The sequence below is a fragment of the Anopheles gambiae genome, chromosome 3 (assembly GCF_943734735.2).
Source record: "Anopheles gambiae chromosome 3, idAnoGambNW_F1_1, whole genome shotgun sequence".
Taxonomy (NCBI): domain Eukaryota; kingdom Metazoa; phylum Arthropoda; class Insecta; order Diptera; family Culicidae; genus Anopheles; species Anopheles gambiae.
Window position 1 is genome coordinate 78,506,243 of NC_064602.1, and position 18,023 is coordinate 78,524,265.

Below are 18,023 nucleotides of genomic sequence, written 5' to 3' on the forward strand. Positions count from 1 at the left end.
AAAATGAGAATAAAGTTACAAAGATACACAAAAACTTTATACAATAACACCTGTGCAAACTATATATAAACCATTCGTGTGCAATCCATGCCATCACGGGGGCCGATAAGCGATAACCAAAAGGCGCTCTCTAGTCAGCTCTGTTCATCTGTTGTTCTAAAATAAAGGAAAACTAGTCTAATAAAGGAAAGGTGTCATGGAAGGAAAATCCTTCACATATTCTAAATAACTAAGACAAGAAGGGAAGAAAAACCCCATTGTAACAATGCTTTTGTTGGACAAAAATGTAACGGAACAATATAAGAAATCAATGCAAACTACAAAACAACACACACACACACGTACGCTGTACTGCAGAGTTTCGAGATAATAGGGAGATAATGGGTTGGTGAAAACCCGTTTACTTAAACGCACTGAAACGGTATTGTGTAGTATGATTGTTGAATGTGTTACTTCCCCCAAACCGGGGCAAAAAAAAAGAGATACAAACATATAAAAATGGCCGTGTTACAGCAGCGCTACTACTAGCATTGTTCCCCAACGCCTTGTTTGGTAGCGTAACAGAAAAATACAGAAAATATAGGAAAAAAACGTATTATATATTTACGTGTGCGAAAGCAAAACTCTCAAACTCACCATTACAGACACAGCGCCTTCAAATGCAGACTTATAGGAAAGCAACCCCGGGCTCCACCATTTCCTTCCCAACTATTTAAAAAAGCTGTACCCCATCGTATATTGTGTAATAACAAACTACAAAAAGATAGTGCAACCAATAAAGAACAAATGCAACAAGTTATTTACAGCATTGTACGCGCGCGTTGTACAATATTATTTTCGTATTTCTTTCCGCAACGAGCATATCCAGCTGCAATGGCCGAACGTGTCCCCATTATAGTATTGTAACAAAATATGTCATCATCTTTATTTACGTTTCTTGTGTTTCCTTTTGTCCACGGTCATAAGAGTAGGGAAGAAGGCGGCCGCTGTTTAGCGCTTTTAAAAAAATACCGCCCCGTTTCCCCTTTTTTTACCATCGCTCACTACTTTAGTCACATCATTAGCCGCTAAGTATACTCTACTAATTTGACAATCATTATTTCACCTAATGCGTAAAGCAACAGAATTGTGTGTGCATATCCTTTTTCCTTTCCCACTGCATAGTCACGACAATCAACGCTATCCTTAAAACACTCTTATTACTTTTTCTTTTTTGTTGCGAATAATGGTTCAAGAAACGCTTGCCTTTGCCTCTCCTTCACTTAAGCTTAAGTACGGAAACCTTGCTTAAACATTAATACTTCCTCATTGATTCTGTGTCACGGTGACTGTCCATGTCATTTGTTGTACTAAAAGCACAAACGTCATAGGTGTGATGCATTTTGTTCCCCCCTACACACCCTGACAACTAAATGAAATAAAAACTTTGTGATAGAAAGTTCATCTTCTACGACCATTTCTGCTTTTGTTTTTTTACAGGACAATGGTAGCTCTGTGCAGTTGTAAAAGCTATAGAAATAAATATCTCTTAAGGAACCCCTGTACTCCTGGATAGCTCAGTGAAGCAGTGAACGATCGTGCCGTTTCCACCTTGTCACGACTGTAGCTTCTACTTCTACAAAACAAAACAAGATAGATACCTTCTTACACATGAAATGAACGAAAAATTAGCTACATATATAGAGAGAGAGAGACAGGGAAGATGTGTTGTGGTAATGAAAATTGTCAAAAAAAAAACATAAAATAATCTAAACTCAAAATAAACAAATTAACTAAGCATAACAAATATTAATCCCGCCCTCGTAACGCGCACTTACTACCAAACGTCGCTATGAAGCTTCCTCTACCGGCTGGTCATTATATCTTCATGCCCGTGTCGAGCTTAAGCGCTTGCTTTAACACCTCGTAGGTCGAGAAGGACACGGCCACCATCGGTATGGCGCGCAGATAGTTGATCGACATCCCCCGGTAAAGGCCCCGCATGATGCCGTTTTCGTTGTAGATAATCGATAGCGTTTTCCACATGCCCATGCTAAAGGTAAAAAAGAGGGTGAATGGGGAAAAAAGGGGGTAAGAAGGGAGGTAAATATTAGAAATTGGACAGCATTTTTGAGACGCACATTACACACAAAATAAATCACAAACTAAACGGTTCACTAAATGCACTACAAATCCATTAATATACGTTAGTGTTACGAGCTCGTAAAGAGCTAAATACATTATCTAAAATTATGGTTTTAATTTTCAAAAATTAATGATTCATATAATTTGTTTTCAAATAAAACTAAATTTAACTTTAACCGCTTAAACGATTAATTTTCATACAAATGCTTGGGGACCCTCACGACGTCCCACTATATTGTGAAATGATGGGCATTAGCATTAGTCTTAATTTACTTCGCGCGCCTAATTTATGGAAGCTATCACTGAAAAGCGTTGGCATCGCATTGAATCGTTTTACATCATCAGCATCGCCCTCTCATCATTTGGGGTCGATCGAATTCCAGCAAGACGAATGACCTCAATGGGAATGACCACAAGAGCTTTATCAAGCCGGTTTTACTGCCCTCTAAAGTTCAACCGCATTACCTTTGATCTGGCACAGATAGGCGGACCGCAAGCCGAACCCCCTCCCTGCTAGGCAGATGATCTTTTGGTATTGGGTATTTTATTTAATAGCGTTAACAATTTATTTGAGGTAGAGATGTTATAAGTTTAGATAAGAAATAAATTGGTTTATATTTTAAATTAAGCAAGCTTCTAATAATTATCACATGATCAATCGATTGACAATGGAAATTGAACAAGGAACAAATAAATATGAAAATCACACATATACACATTATAAGCTACACACACGATGGGAAAAGGTCTAAAAGCCCTTGAACATTTGACAACAAGACTACAGGTTTTGTTTGATGTTATAAATTAAAATTCTTTTTATGTAACATTAAGCTACAAGGCCGAATTTGATGTAAAACGAATCAATATTCCTATCGTTTCTACACCTCGTGCAAAAATACTACATATATACACGTTGTTACAAACACAATATTACTTAATAATGCAACATCCATCGCTTTACTAGCCGTATCTACAGCTTAAGAACCCATCAGCGTCAACTGTTGGGAACATGATCGCATGATCACTAGACAGCACACAGCAAAGACGGAAACGGACAAACGCGGAAGACGAACACAAACAAACAAACAAACACATGCAAAGCGTGCAGAGAATGAGAAAACGGTTGCAGCACGCAAGTATATATACCCACCTCCTGTGTTATGTTGCCGTACCGCAGAGTGTTTGTGTCGACGCGTTGTTGTTAGTAGACGCATTGGTTTGGACGATCGGTTTGTTAATCGATCCACAGTTGCACCCAAGTCAGAACGCGGTGAGAAACGGAGAGGAGGGCGGCACAATTGAGTTATTAAGCAGAGTTTACCACCGCGCACCGAACCCATGAACATCGTACCGGGCGGGCGGAGGGCGTAATGTAATTCAATTAGAAATAGCCCCCATAAAAACGATAAGCCAGGTGCCAGGTGGTTTTATCGCTCACGAGGAAAAGTTATGCAGCGGACGACGATCCCAAAAAAGACCCCATAAATCGAGGTAACAAACGGCAGTAGCCAATCGCATATCGCACGTGGAATGCCGCGGGAGAAAGTAGTACCGAATGCGCGCGTGCGGTAATTAACGTTGCACAGCCACAGTTAGTGCAGTCGACGTTGTTAAACGACGGACAGGAGGAGGTTTTTTTGTGTTGCATTTTTTTCCATCGATACAGCATCGTGCCGTTATTGTACAATCGACCAAATAAGTGTCAGTGTGAGATGAAGAAGCGCAACAGAAACAGAATCGTACGAAGAGAAGTAATCGTGTCCATCACCAGAGCGTGTCATCGGTAGCGAGAGTAAGGAAAAATAGATAAAGTAGAATTAGTAAGTAGATCGAAAGTGAATTGTGTATTGTGACGAAACGCGGAGCAAAAAGAAATAAAAACCAAAAGAAAGAAAAACCCCCCACAATGACCATTGCATAAGCAGCACTTTTCGCTTTGTAAGGGAGGATGGAAAGGAACCGAACACTAATGAGCGTTTTGCTTTTTGTTGTGCTGGCCCATTGGGCCCAAGCTTTAATTATTGTACAACGATTAAGAAACAGATGAGTGCTGAAAAGCTGTGGCTGATGTTGTTGGATGAACCTTCCGCGCAGGGATGTTTTGCTGTGTGATGGATGATGCGACGAGCAGCGCAAAGGAAAATCACCCGAAGCGAATTGCGTCATTAGTCTCGTTCTATACCTTGCAAGACAGTTTTGTTCCTCCCGCTATCCCTCGGTTGTGGAATGACGTGCAGGTTTGCGTAAATTAAGTATGGGAAAATTCAATTCCAAATCAACAAGTCCCCCGCGTGCTAACTCGAAATGTTAGGCATGATTTAAAAGACATGCGTAAGAAGTTTTTTTTTCAATGAAGCTAGAATAAGCTGCCTACGCTATCAGCAATAACTAATCGATAGCATCAACCGACTAACACGCTTTTTTTAATTATACGAAACGATCGTGAATTAGTAAAGCTCAGAACGATCATAAAAATCAAGTTAATTGCCCCTAAAAAGTGCTAACGTTCGTTTATTCCTCACCTTTTCTGTAAAAGTTACTTCATCAGCATGGTTTATGTACAAAAAATTATATCAACCACCTGCACACTCCACCGCGGTGTGAAGTAAGAGAGAAAGATAATACACCATCCAACCTGTTTGGCTGTACTCATTCCTTCGCCTGCTTCTACCCTTCATTCTTCAATTTAAAGCAACCGGCAGCAAATAATGCCAGGCCGAAATTCCTTCCGTCTTTTGCGTCGTTTTGCGCCAAAAAAAACCCAAAATCCCCAAACAAGTTATCAACGGAGCGGCTAAAACGATCGGCCAGTAAACCCCCGCTGCCGATCGACGGCTTTTGGAAGGGTAAAGAGTCGTAAATGGAGAAATAATGATATCTACACATCGGGACGGGCAGACTGTTTTAGCCGTGTGTACACCTCGGCACCGAAATCGATCGTTTGCAAAAGCTCCAAACATCCATTAGCAGCCGCAGTTTTGGGTTCGGGAAGGGAAAGAGCTGTACTATTTTGTACACACCTGGGCTGCTGCGGCACAGTAGTGAATGGAGGGGGGGAATCTTCCTCTTTGTGGAATTCGTAAAATCTGCCTTTTAAAATTGGCATTGCGTAACCGTCTGCCTAAAGCTGCCTTCGTATTACACTCATCGAATGCCTTTCGAATGAATGTCACGATGGGTGACACATCCGCATCGTCCACAACACATCGGTCGATCGAATGGATCTTCGCTGTGTGTCTGCAGGTGAACTAATATAGGTCAGGGATGTCGGCGGCGTTTAGCAAAAATTTAATATATTTTTAAATTAATAATAATGAATGTGTAAAAAGCAAACCAAAATTAATAAATGAAATCGTTATTATATGTTTATCTACGGTTTTAGGAGCGATTCTGCCAATAATGAATTTCAACAAGGCATCCCATTTATATACAAATGAGCAGAACTGATTGCAATAAAGAAAAGTTAATGCTCAAAGCACTTTGGAGTTTGACAACACTGTCTCAAATGAATGCTCACACCGACTGAGAACCGGTACAGGAGGTTGGAAACAACGGAGCCAGCAGCCTGCTCCAATCACACCCGCCGCTATATTGTCAAACGACAGCGCTTCCCTTTTGCCTGAGACCGCGTGGCACTTGTTGGCATGTTTGGTGAGAAAGTTGTGTCCGCCAGCAGTGTGTGAGTGTGTGTCATCGCACGTGTCACCGCAAAACGAGAAACAAAACCCGTTTCACGATACCGGCTCACCTCGCAACACCCGAAGTGTGAAGCGTTATACATTTTCGGTCTCAATTCCTCCTTTAGAAGTCAGCGATAATCGATAAGCGATACAAAAACCTCCAAGCAGCTTTCCTTGAAGAGGAAGATGCTCTTCTTGGGGAGATTTGTGGTCAACGGCAAGCATCATTTGTTATGCAATTGCAAATATGCAAATATGCGGCACGGCGCGCGCTCTCTCTCCCTCTATACACGCTGCCACAACGGAAAGGAACGATTGTTCGACGCTATCGCACACCCTGGACGACCCATCATCCACCAAAGCTGGTCCCTTTAGAGGTCAACACTTCGACACCGATGTACAGTACCACCACCACACACCGATTAGCTAACAGCGTGCAACATGAATGAAGCAATGGTAAGCGATGGCAGGCGATGGAAGCAGAAGATATCGCTCGTTGTCCACTGCCGCATTATTGCTATCTACGCGTACAGGATCGCGGTGCGAGATTTCTTACCCAAATTTAGCCGTTTCCGGGTTCATCATTGCCAGCTGCATCCGCCTTCGGGTGACGTCCAGCGGGTAGGAGAACGATTGTGCGACCGCACCAGCAAATCCACCGCACAGTAACTTTGCCGGCACGCAAAGTACTAGCCCGCCTGGAGAGACAACGAGAGTTAGGCAAACAAAGCGGTACAAAGCGTTAGCTGTGTTGTTTTCCCCCATTTGTTTATGAATAAGCCTGCCGACCGCTTACCTGTGTTTCTGTCGCATTTTTTACACGTAATGCCCGGTGCGTACTTCATGCAGACAAACTTAAGCATCTCGAAGCAGTAGAACGAAAAGCCAGCGTACGGTACCATGCCCATCAGTGTCGGCACGAAACCACGGTAAAGGGCGCGCAGTCCACCTTCCTGGGTTTGCGGAAATGTTGAAAAAAAAAAACAAAAAAAGAATTAAACATATTTGCATTAATCATTTATAATTAATTTTTAAATTCAAATTCAGTTTTATGTACTTAATTTTAAGGCTGAATCAAAGTTGATCTTGTTAATGTTTTGTTTTGAGGTTAATTTGTTTGGAATTAATGATTTTTTTTTGCTTTTCATTTTCATTTTCTTGTTTTGCTATTTAATCCAATGTTCATGTGTCAGTTTCTTTATGTTTTACATTAAATTTACGTATGTTTCGTGATTTTTTATCATTTTCTCATTATTTTTAATTGGATTTTTTCATTTTTCATTTCGATTGTCATTTTGTACTCAATGCTATTATCGTATTTCTTTTTTTTTAAGTCAAATTTAATGTTAAATTACATCTAATTAATGCTATTTTTATAGTTCAGTTATAACATTCTAAAAGGGATTTATTTTATTTTTCTCCTTTTTTCTATCATTTTTTTTCTATCGCGTATCTCCGAATCCGAATATACAGGGTTTTTTCAGGGGTTCTCAAAGCTGTGGGATACTTGCTTGACTCTTTCTTATAGGAAATTAACTTTATGTGAAGGGAATGGGACTTTATGGCACAAATTCTTTGGAAAATTCTATTCGATTTGTCGGAAAAGGGTGCCTTAAAGTCCAATTCCTTTCAAATAAAGTTCATTTGGTGTAAACAAGAATCATAAAAGTATCTCAAAAGTATGTGAACCCCTGAAAAACCCTGCAAGAAGTACCGCGTATCTCGGGGAATACCTGAGATATATTAAATGTATATTAAATATTATATTTGATTGAGTTTTTATCATTTTCTCATTCTTTTTCAAATTTCATTGTTCATGTCGATTGTAACTTTTTCATCTTGCTATTTAATGCTGTTATTGTATTTCCTTTTTACTATCAAATTCAATGTTAAATTTTAAACTTATTGATATTATTTTATCTTTTTTTTTATCTTATTTTTAGTTTAATATTATATTTTTTTATTTTATTTTTTTTTCAAGCTTTTCAAGATTTCTAAGCTATGTTTTATCTTATATATTAAATATTCGTATTTTTTTTAATGACTTCTGCGAGTGCATTTTATCACACTTACCGTCCGGAAGATGCTCACGGCCGTATGCACAATACCGTTGTACCGATGCTCGCCGGTAACCTGGAAGGCAAGCCGCGCTCTTATCGTGTCCAGTGGATACGTCAAAGTGACTGCCGTCACGCCTGCGGCGGCACCGGCAATAAATTTGTCCGCGTGCTTGATCGGCAAGTTCGTGCCTAACGCTTTGCCCAGATACTATTTGCAATAAGGGAAGTGTAATATGCAATTACAACAAATGAAGGGTGCGCGTTCATCTCCGGTATTTCATCGACTCACCTTTTTGTACACCTCGAATGCGGTGAACTGGGTGGCGGCGTACGGAAATATCCGTACCATCTGGGCCCCGTTGCCCTTGTACAGGGCGAAGAAGGACTCCTTCTTGACGATGTGCTTCAGCCCGCTAAACACGCCGAGATGCTTGTAGTGGATCGAGTGGGCCTGCAGCAGGATCTTGATGCGATCGAGTGGCGCGACGGCCGTCTTCGAGCACATGCCGGCCACACCTGAAACGGCCGAGAAGCGGAGAGGGTGGACATGTTTGCATGATTAGACTTTAAACGACTGTCTGGTTTCGCTGGTGGATGAAGATGCTACGGAATGCTAATCATGCTGTGTGTCACATAGCTAAACATAACACAGCCATTTTACACCTTCAAGGTTTGATAAATTCCAATGGTGTAGTAACGAAATAAATGAATCTCATTCCACTAGTTGGTAAGTCTCATTCAAGCATTTTAAAATGAATTTCAAAATTGAGCTACAATTGAGGAGTGAAATCCACAGCATCGCACGCTTAAGCAGACTGACCAAGACCGGGGCACACACTCCGCGGCACGGCCGAACAATTACAGCGTGCAAAGTACACGCAGCGATTTGGTCAAGAAAACCCGTTTACAGCCAATAAAACACAGATGAGTAAACAGCAGCAGCCACAGCCAAGTGCCGACAAAACGACAAATTAAAACGTCGAAATGGAAAGTGACAAGGTTGTAAATGCATGCAACAGTACAAACGTTCCTTCGTGTGAAGGAAAGGGAAAAGGAGAGGAAGGGAACAAAATAGCCACGAAAAAAAACCAAAGATTCGTGTACAAAGTAAGGTCACGCTGGAAGAAGATGTGTGAAAAGATGAAATCAACGTTGGCTGTGTTGTTTGGCAATGGTGGGTTTAGTAGTAGGGACACACAAACACACACATCGGGAAAGAAACGATTGTAAATATGACGGCCCTACTCTTCCCCTCCCTGCCTTCCTTTGGCGTTATTATTACCTGCTGGCGCGTTGTTGCAAGCAGGCTTAAGCGCTTTGCTGCAGCTACACCCCAAAAATCGTACCGACGAGGTCAAGGGACATTACTATTAAACTTTTGTGCGTTTTCAAATTTCAGATTAATAGAAATTGAGATTTAAAGCCATTTTATGGAGAAATCATTTACTGGTACATTAGATAATGGTTAAATGAAAGTCATATTTAAGTGATTCTTGTATCCAATTTTTAATTCATTTTTTGTTTCATCTGCGATAGATAGTTGTAATAGTTTTCATTACAGGGTATTCCAGGAGTTCCCATAGCTGGGGGACACTTTATTGACTTTTTCTCCGGTAAAATGATCTTAATATAATGGGAAATTTCCTATTACATAGTAACCTTGATGAACAAATCCAATAGGAATTTCCAAGTGTCCAATTTAGTGTCCAATTTCCAACCAAAGAAGTTCATTTCCCATCAGAAAGAATCAAAGAAGTATCCAACTACAACTATGAAAACGCCTGGAAAACCCTTCTCCTTTTTCTTGTTCTTCTTCTTCTTTTATTTGGCGTAACGTCCTACGCGGACCTGCCGGCCTATACAGGCTTTCGAGACCTGGAAAACACTGTATTTGATAAATATGGTAATAAACCATTTGTTTGATCGTATTTTTCTTTTATTATTCTTCAATCTTCTTTTATTATCTGTTTGCTAAGGGCTAAAGTTTTAAATTTTCATAAATTAATGACAGAAGAAAACAGAAATACAGTGAACCCTCTCTTATTTGACATCTCTCCAATTTGAAAAACCTCTCTTATTTGAACATTTTGCACAGTCCCTTGATTTCCAGTACATTTTTGTTCCTCTAATTTGGAAAACCTCTGAAATCTGTGTCCCTCTTATTTGTGTATGGTGTTGCCATGGTTATTGAATGATGTATGCACAAATTGGCAATCCTGTTCGCAGTTTCCTATAGCAACAGTTAAGGCTGCATACTAAATGTTCTGTCTCTTTCTTGTTTGGATGGACCTTTCATTCACTTTCCACCTCTGTAATTTGAAAACCCCTCTTATTCGACAGTCCCATCGCCTCTCAAATAAGAGAGGGTACACTGTATTACATTCATATATTATGACTTTTGTCAGAGGTTGTAAATAAAAACAAATATTAAAATGCTTCAAAAACACTAAAAAGACTAATAAAAATAAAATATTAAATTAAGTTTAAGACCCAAAACTAGATTGTATTACCGTTTTTAGTACTGGCAAAATAAGGAGCAATTTTTGCAATGAAAAATTTGGATAAAATCCTAAGCGTTTACTGTTTTTTTCTCGTTAATTAGAAACAGCATTAAATTATTAATTTGTTCCAATTGATGTCCGGGATTGAAATATTATTTGTTTTAAAATATTGAAATAAATGTTGTTATGTTAATTTGCTTTGAATTATTGAAATATATTATGTAACTGTACCGAATGTCAAAATCGAAAATAATTTTAAAAAAACTAAGGATATTAGGCCTATAAAACACATAGATCTCCTCGGACTAGAATATGGTGTAACAGAGATACCCAAAAGCGATTAAATTGTTCACAAGCATTCAATAAATGTTACTGAACAACTGACAAAACCGATTTCTAAAACCATTGCATGCATTTCGAGCTGTAATTTTGCTATTTCTTACTGTTTAGATTTCCTCTTTTGTGCAAATATTTTTAAAAACTTTAACAATTGTTTTATTTGCTTTACTTTGTTAAGTTTTACTTCTACAGAACAATTTAATAAATTTGTTTTAATAAATGTTTATTTATCATGAATGTAACTTAAATTTTAGCAATCTGATATTGATTATCATTTATAAGTCTGCTCTCTAATTTCTGATGATTACTTTGATTTTTTTTATAAAACAATATTTTATATTATTAATTATTACTATCTTAAAAAAACTGGCGTACAAAATTAATCAAATTATCATCAGAAAAAAGCACAAAAAAACGAAAAATATATTAAATTATACTGTAGTGAAATGTTAAACTAGAATAGGTAAACAATTATACAATTGATGAAACAAAAACGTGCTTAAAAATGTATAAATTATATATAAGTACATTTAAGAGTGTTGTATAAAGGAAACGGGCTTTACTTCAAAGAAAAAATAGGAAATAATATAAAAAATAGACAAAAAACCATGAACCGCACTTTCAGCTTAAAAGCTCTTACTTACCTCCAGCTAGAAGATTTTTGAAGATAAACTCAACATTCTTCCTGGACTGCTCGGTCGCTGTTACTGAGGCCATGATGGTGGTAGTTGATGCTGAAAGCTGTGTGTGTGTTTTCTTTTTCACTTTTTTCTATAAAAATCACTTTTCAATTTTCCACTCCCCACAAAAGGCACACTTTTTCTCGGCTGGAAACTGCGCTAAGAAGGGGGAGAAAAAACACACACAAGCAAACACATTGAAAACACACAAATTAATGCATCTTCACACACCCACACATAGATGCACACAAACAACACGCCACTCTGTTTATGATTGTTTGCTAACACCGTGTCGGTGTCGTGTGCAGATATGGTGGGCGAGGGAGAAGGCTTAGCGGAACTGCACCGGAACAAAACATAAGCCACGATATCGCACACGATTGTACTCGCACACACACACGAACCTCGGGTGAAAAGGGGGAAACAACAAATTGACGTAGCGCGTATTTATGCGTAGCCCCACGGCACCAGTAGGCCACGGAATGTGTTTCTACCGTTTTGCACGAAACGAAATAAGAAAGAAGCACACCGAATGCGCTTCTTCATCGGATACTTTCTCTTATCAATGCATACATTCACACGCCCGCAGGTTCCTAACTGTACGAACGAATCGCTGAAACAAATAACGGTCAAATGATGAGCAAATTGCCAAAGCAGGGCAAAGCGGGAAACTGGCAAACTGGCACACAAATCAGGACAAACGCGCGCACGATCGATCGATCAATCGAACTGTAGCAGAACTCGTGGTGCTGCTGATGCTGCGAGGTGGAGATGGTGCGGAGGTTGTACATTGAACCCCGGCGGCTACGACCACCACCGCCGTGATTACACCACGGGGAGCGAAACAATACCACGACGACGCACCACTTATCACGCACGCGGGCAGTCTGCCGTAACCTCCCCAGCGCATCTGCGTCACCAAAATGACCCGGCTGTCGGGTCGAGAGCGCGCGGACACGTCGCAAAAATACGCAAAAGCACACCCGTCGGAGCCGGTTTTTCGGAATTTTTGTTCAACAAAGCTTCTTCCCCAGCGAATTAAGGGGATGAACAACGAATTTCATCCCGACCGAAACGAAAAGGGGAGAAGGGGATGAAAAATAAATGATCAATGAAACTCACTGAATGTTGCACCACAACAGATTATTCATACACACACACACTAGCGCGCCCACGAGAGATTTTCACACAGAGAGGAGAAAGTTTGTTTAAACCGCGCACCACTCGGACACACACCCCACCCCTCCCCAACCTTGATACCGATCTCTGTGTGTGGCTGGATTCTTTCACCTTGACGCACACACGACGGCGGCCCGCTTTCGACGATTCCCCTGGTGTGCCACTGGAGCCCGGCTGCAGTGGATGGTAGAAAGGCGGCAGCGGCGGCGGGGGGTCGATTGGTTCGAATTCCAATGTAGGTAGGCCGCGTCACACGCACTACGAAGGGGGGTAGGATCGAATCGCACAACTGACCGCAACCGGGCGCGTGTCACTACTCGGCGAGCTGCTGGCAACAAATAGTGGCCGATTGGGATTGGACCGTCCACGTTCCGGTCGTAAACAGGTCTTTTTTCTGCGGGCGCAAGCGGTGGGAGTAAAATGTAAACAACGGCCGCTGAGGGAATGACAGTTGGTACTGTCAGGTTTGCGGTACAGTTCCGACCAAAAAAGTAGCAGAAGGTGGTTTAATTTTGGATGAAATTTGGACTAATTTTGGAACCATGGTAGGAGTTGGTGCTGATGAAGAAATTCTCTAAAATATTATTCGTGGAACCGGTACTGAACATATCCCATGCTAAATCTTTATACAAGCTTTTCTGGGTGGAGATCTGGAATCGATACCGGCGAGTTTAGTAGGTTCAGCAAAGCATATACAATTTCGACCCGAGTTCAATTGATTCATACGAGTTCGGTAGGTTCATAGCAGTTCAATAGGTTCATGCGAGTTCATTAGGCTCATACAAGTTCAATAGGTTCATACAAGATCAATAGGTTCACACGAGTTTTTTAGGTGTGTACGAGTTCAATAGGTTCAGTAGGTTCAGTGGATGCATACGTATTTAGTAGCCTTAACCGTAGAATTGACAATCAAATTTACACAAGTAAGTTGGCAATCGTCATACTCAGGTATCTCTTGTTTTTCCCCCTTGTCAAATCGTTTTTTTTACCACTGAAAGCCAAGCGCACTTCATTAGTGAGTAAAGATAGGCTTTGAAAGACAACGGTTGTTGAGCCGAAGAAGAAGAAGAAGAAGAAGAAGAAGAAGAAGAAGAAGAAGAAGAAGAAGAAGAAGAAGAAGAAGAAGAAGAAAAAGACAAAGAAGAAGAAGAAGAAAGAGAAGAAGAAGAAGAAGAAGAAGAAGAAGAAGAAGAAGAAGAAGAAGAAGAAGAAGAAGAAGAAAAGGAAGAAGAATAAGAAGAAGATTCTCTTTCGCTATCTGTAAAACAAATCAACACACTGAACTCCTATGCACCTACCGAACTCGTATGCACCCACCAAACCTGCTGAACTCGTTTGAACACTTAGAATCCACTGAACCTATTGAACTCGTATGAACCTATTGGACTCGTTACACAAGGTTCGGAGTCGCATATGCTTTGGCGAACTTACTGAATCTACTGGAACCAAAATTACTATCCATAAGCGCTCCGAGTCGCGTTTGGATGGCTCCGACCAGGTAGGTTCGGATCGACCCGTCCATCACTAACCTGACACCTACAAGGCCAAACATCAATGGATTTCAATCGGAGTCTCGCTCTATATGAACGAGTAGTTTTTTTTAAAGCTTTCAATAAAAAAAAAAAAACACAAAAATGCCGTTTTGTTAAAATTTATTATCTCTGGCGCGCTTGGTTTGGCAACTACTGTATGCCATGCTGAAACGTCAAACAGCTACAAAACGTGCCGTCTGTCAAGCCGAGCCGATCCGTCATCGTATTTGTACGACGAGCCGCGTGTTGCGGTGTCTGTTTTTATTTGCGTCGTGTAAATTACCAACTTTTCGTCGCTGTATTTTCGGCACCGTAGTGGTTTTCCCTCCCCTCAGTTTTTCACACAGACCCGAAAAACTGTGAGCCAACATGCCGAAAGTGAGCTCCCGGCCGGGGCCGCCCCGGAAGATGTCGATGAACAAGTCGACCCACTCGATGAACCCGGACCGGTCGACCGAGGGCCTGAAGGGGGTGGCCAAGCCGCGCACGAAGGCCACCATCAAGCGGCTGCAGATGTACCGGAACTTTAAGGCAAAGCGGGACCGCCGGGGAAAGATCGTCACGCCCGCCCCGTTCCAGGGGTGGGTCAGCAGCGGTACGGTGGCGCGCGTCGAACCGTCCCCCAAGTGGTTCGCCAACTCGCGCGTCATCTCGCAAAAGTCGCTGCAAAAGTTCCAGGAAGAGATGGGCAAGGCGGTGAAGGACCCGTACAAGGTGATCATGAAGCCGACCAACCTGCCGATCACGCTGCTGAACGAGTCGGCCCGCTACCAGCGGGTCCATCTGCTCGACACGGAAAGCTACGACACGACGTTCGGCAAGAAGAAGCTGCGCAAGCGGCCGACGCTGAAGGTGCGCGATCTGGAGGACCTGACGCGCACGGCGGAAGAGTCGGCGGAGCAGTACGACGAGTCGAAGGATCACGACATCGAGCGGGACGACGGCGGGGTGAAGGATGCGGTGCGGGAGTACATTTTCGCCGCCGGCGGCAGCAAGCGCATCTGGAACGAGCTGCACAAGGTGGTGGACTCGGCGGACGTGCTGCTGCAGGTGCTGGACGCGCGCGACCCGATGGGCACGCGCTCGAAGTACATCGAGACGTTCCTGCGCAAGGAAAAGCCGCACAAGCATCTGTTCTTCGTGCTGAACAAGGTCGACCTGGTGCCGATCTGGGTGACGCAGCGCTGGGTCGCGATACTGAGCAAGGAGTACCCGACGATCGCGTTCCACGCCTCGCTCACGCACCCGTTCGGCAAGGGTGCGCTGATCAATCTGCTGCGCCAGATCGGCAAGCTGCACGTGGACAAAAAGCAGATCAGCGTCGGCTTCATCGGCTACCCGAACGTGGGCAAGTCGTCCGTCATCAACGCGCTGCGCAGCAAGAAGGTGTGCAAGGTGGCCCCGATCGCGGGCGAAACGAAGGTGTGGCAGTACATCACGCTGATGAAGCGCATCTTCCTGATCGACTGCCCGGGCGTCGTTTACCCGACCGCGGAAACCGACACGGAGAAGGTGCTGAAGGCGGTGGTGCGGGTCGAGCTGGTCAACAATCCGGAGGACTACATCGAGGAGGTGCTGAAGCGCATCCGCAAGGAGTACGTGGTGAAGACGTACGGCGTGACCGAGTGGACGGACCATATCGATTTCCTCGAGCAGATTGCGCGCAAGACGGGCAAGCTGCTGAAGAAGGGCGAGCCGGACGTGCAGACGGTGGCGAAGATGATACTGAACGACTGGCAGCGCGGCCGGCTCCCGTTCTACGTGGCACCGGAAGGGTTCGAGGTGCCGAAATCGTTCCACGAGCAGCAGCAGCAGCAGGAAACCGTTGTCGACGAGGAGGCGGAAGCGCTGAACCGCACGCTTCAGCCGGACGAGGACCAGAAGAGCACGTACTCGGGCGTGACGGCAACGCCGACCATCCCGGACACGGTCAAGAAGGGCCGCGAGCTGTTCCAGATACAGGACTTCCGCAAGATCAAGGTCAACCTGGAGTTTGAGAGCGAGGATGTGCGCGAAATCGACAAGATCGATCTGGAGCTGCTGGAGAAGCTGAAGGAGGAGAAGAAGGCGGAGGCGAAGGCGAAGCGAGCGAACCGCAAGAAGGCGGCGAAGGAGGCCGGCGAGGAGGATGAAGATTCGTCTGGCATTAGCGATTTCTACTCGGAGGATGAGTACGACGAGCAGCAGGGCAGGGTGGTGCATCGCAGCGCCAAGGAGAAGGGCGAGCTTACGAAGAGGAAACAGAAGCCGGCGGAAGATGCCGCGCCAGTCAAGCAGCAGACGGAGGAGCAGCCGGAAACGAGCGGCAAGAAGGCGGCCAAGCTTACCTCCAAGCAGAAGCGGGCGATCGAGCGGGCCGGCAAGCGGAAAAAGATTGGCAGCAACTTCTACGAAACACACAACGTCAAGAACCGCAACCGGAACAAGAAGGCAAAGATGGACGATTGAGGTGGTTCTTACTGTTAATTTTCTTCCCAAACTCAACCCGCGCGATTGATAATAAAAATTTAGTTTAAAGTGAACACATGTACACACATATTTTACATTTTATATAAATTCAGAAGAAAAAACGCGCTTCTATCTGCTCTTATCATCTACCTCTTCGATGGTACAACGTTCGACTGACCTGGGACAGGCTGAGGTCACTAACCGCCGGTATCGGATCTTTGCTTCGCAGCGTCGGCAAGTACTCCGGATCTTTCCGCAGCAAACACTGACCCTCGTACGGGCAGTCGCAAAAGTTGGCCACACGCACCGTGCGCTGCGTTTCCACCGCTCCCTGCCGCGTGCTGTGCTTCGCGCAGTGCCGCCTCACGTTCCACCCCAGCTCGAGCGGTGTTTCCACCCGCTGCTGGCAGCACAACCCGTCCGGAAAGCGGAACTCGCAGCGCACGATACTGTTGCCGTCCGCTACGGTCGTCCGTTCGTCCACGTCCGGCATCATGGCGAGCCCGAGCGAAGGGTAGACGAGAAACGCAAACAGCGTCACGGCGACCAGGGCAAGGATCGGCACGAAGAGCGCAAAGTATTTGTCCGGCAGGTAGGTCAGCCCAAGCCGGTCGAACCAGGCGGTCGGCACGAACGCCCACAGCACGTACAGCAGGAAGAGCGTCTGGAAGAGCAGATAGAGCGCAAAGCCGTAGATTGCCCGGCCCGGCGTCGGTGCGGGCGTGTGTTCTGGCATGGTCCGGTCTCTAGTAATGTTCGTACCGGTCCGACTTGGGCGGACCGAACTGGTCGAGCGTTTCGCAGCACAGGAGCAGCAGCTCGCAGAAGGAGGTGACGCCGACGCGCACGTTTTTCGCCTGCTCGCCGCCCAGCCGCAGCAGCAGATGGTTCTCCTCCAGGGTGATCGTTTTGTGGACGAAACTACGCTTCGGCTCGCTGTCTACCCGCAGCACATCGTACGCGATTTCCGCCTCGCGCTTCGTGGGAAAGGGAATCTTGATGGAGCTGAAATCGCACACTTGGGTGAGTGATTATGATTATGGACGGATTTTGATGAAGTAATTCCTTACACTTCAATATTTGCAGCAGCACACATGTTTCGAGGGGGGACTTTTTCGCTTCGGAGCCGTGATCGTGATAACCGTGCAGGAACACATGAACCGGGGTGCAGTTTGTTTACATTCTGTCAAGCACACATCAGCCAAAGGAAGAATCCGCCCTTTTGCTGAGTGTTTGCCGGAATTTGAAGTTTGTTTGTGAAGCTATTTGAAGGGAATTATTATTTTGTTCATTTCACGTGATTTAAGTGTGTTTTTGAGGGGGTTTTAGTGTGTATTTTACCCTGCAACTATTGTTTATCCAAAGTATATCTTGCACACTGTGCTTGTATCGTGCTTCATGTCCGCGTGCGCAAAACTCCAGCTGTTTACATCCGTTATTTCGAAGTTTGTAAAAGGAATGATAGTAAAAAATACAATTT

General features: G+C 43.8%; 4 protein-coding genes across 9 annotated transcripts; 1 reads left to right on the forward strand and 3 right to left on the reverse strand.

Annotated features, from left to right (window-relative positions):
* Positions 1 to 898: 898 nt before the first annotated feature.
* LOC1270626 (solute carrier family 25 member 16) lies at positions 899 to 13,004 on the reverse strand. Of its 6 annotated transcripts, none has more exons than XM_061654332.1 (7): positions 12,858 to 13,004; positions 11,349 to 11,538; positions 8,154 to 8,380; positions 7,878 to 8,072; positions 6,601 to 6,757; positions 6,361 to 6,502; positions 899 to 2,032 (listed from the first exon to the last, which is right to left on the reverse strand). In XM_061654332.1, exons 2-7 carry the CDS (start codon positions 11,419 to 11,421, stop codon positions 1,858 to 1,860), a joined length of 969 nt encoding a protein of 322 aa, XP_061510316.1. In that variant the 5' UTR covers positions 11,422 to 11,538; positions 12,858 to 13,004; the 3' UTR covers positions 899 to 1,857. The 6 variants fall into 6 exon arrangements, with proteins under 6 accessions (XP_061510316.1, XP_061510312.1, XP_061510315.1 ...); XM_061654328.1 differs by having other exon boundaries at positions 11,349 to 11,543; positions 12,637 to 13,004; XM_061654331.1 differs by having other exon boundaries at positions 11,349 to 11,543; positions 12,858 to 12,989.
* Positions 13,005 to 14,265: 1,261 nt separating this feature from the next.
* Positions 14,266 to 16,625, forward strand: LOC1270625 (nucleolar GTP-binding protein 2). The gene has a single exon (XM_061654326.1). It carries the CDS (start codon positions 14,465 to 14,467, stop codon positions 16,541 to 16,543), a length of 2,079 nt encoding a protein of 692 aa, XP_061510310.1. The 5' UTR covers positions 14,266 to 14,464; the 3' UTR covers positions 16,544 to 16,625.
* Positions 16,602 to 17,279, reverse strand: LOC133390939 (uncharacterized). The gene has a single exon (XM_061654336.1). The coding sequence runs from the start codon at positions 17,277 to 17,279 to the stop codon at positions 16,686 to 16,688; it is 594 nt and encodes a 197-aa protein (XP_061510320.1). The 3' UTR covers positions 16,602 to 16,685.
* LOC1270624 (EKC/KEOPS complex subunit LAGE3) lies at positions 16,602 to 18,018 on the reverse strand. The gene is made up of 3 exons (XM_309339.4): positions 17,885 to 18,018; positions 17,614 to 17,805; positions 16,602 to 17,548 (listed from the first exon to the last, which is right to left on the reverse strand). The coding sequence occupies exons 2-3, from the start codon at positions 17,637 to 17,639 to the stop codon at positions 17,290 to 17,292; spliced, it is 285 nt and encodes a 94-aa protein (XP_309339.3). The 5' UTR covers positions 17,640 to 17,805; positions 17,885 to 18,018; the 3' UTR covers positions 16,602 to 17,289.
* Between the last annotated feature and the right edge of the window lie 5 nt (positions 18,019 to 18,023).

Bases quoted from the DNA above. Each gene is read 5' to 3' on its own strand.
- LOC1270625 (XM_061654326.1), top strand. From the start codon at position 14,465: ATGCCGAAAGTGAGCTCCCGGCCGGGGCCGCCCCGGAAGATGTCGATG.
- LOC1270624 (XM_309339.4), bottom strand. From the start codon at position 17,639: ATGTGTGCTGCTGCAAATATTGAAGT. The intron at 17,549-17,613 runs GTAAGGAATTAC...GTGCGATTTCAG, and splicing joins GCTGCTGCAAATATTGAAGT to CTCCATCAAGATTCCCTTTC.
- LOC133390939 (XM_061654336.1), bottom strand. From the start codon at position 17,279: ATGCCAGAACACACGCCCGCACCGACGCCGGGCCGGGCAATCTACGGC.
- LOC1270626 (XM_061654332.1), bottom strand. From the start codon at position 11,421: ATGGCCTCAGTAACAGCGACCGAGCAGTCCAGGAAGAATGTTGAGTTT. The intron at 8,381-11,348 runs GTAAGTAAGAGC...CGGCCGTTTCAG, and splicing joins CAAAAATCTTCTAGCTGGAG to GTGTGGCCGGCATGTGCTCG. The intron at 2,033-6,360 runs GTAAGAAATCTC...TTTTACCTTTAG, and splicing joins CCGGAAACGGCTAAATTTGG to CATGGGCATGTGGAAAACGC.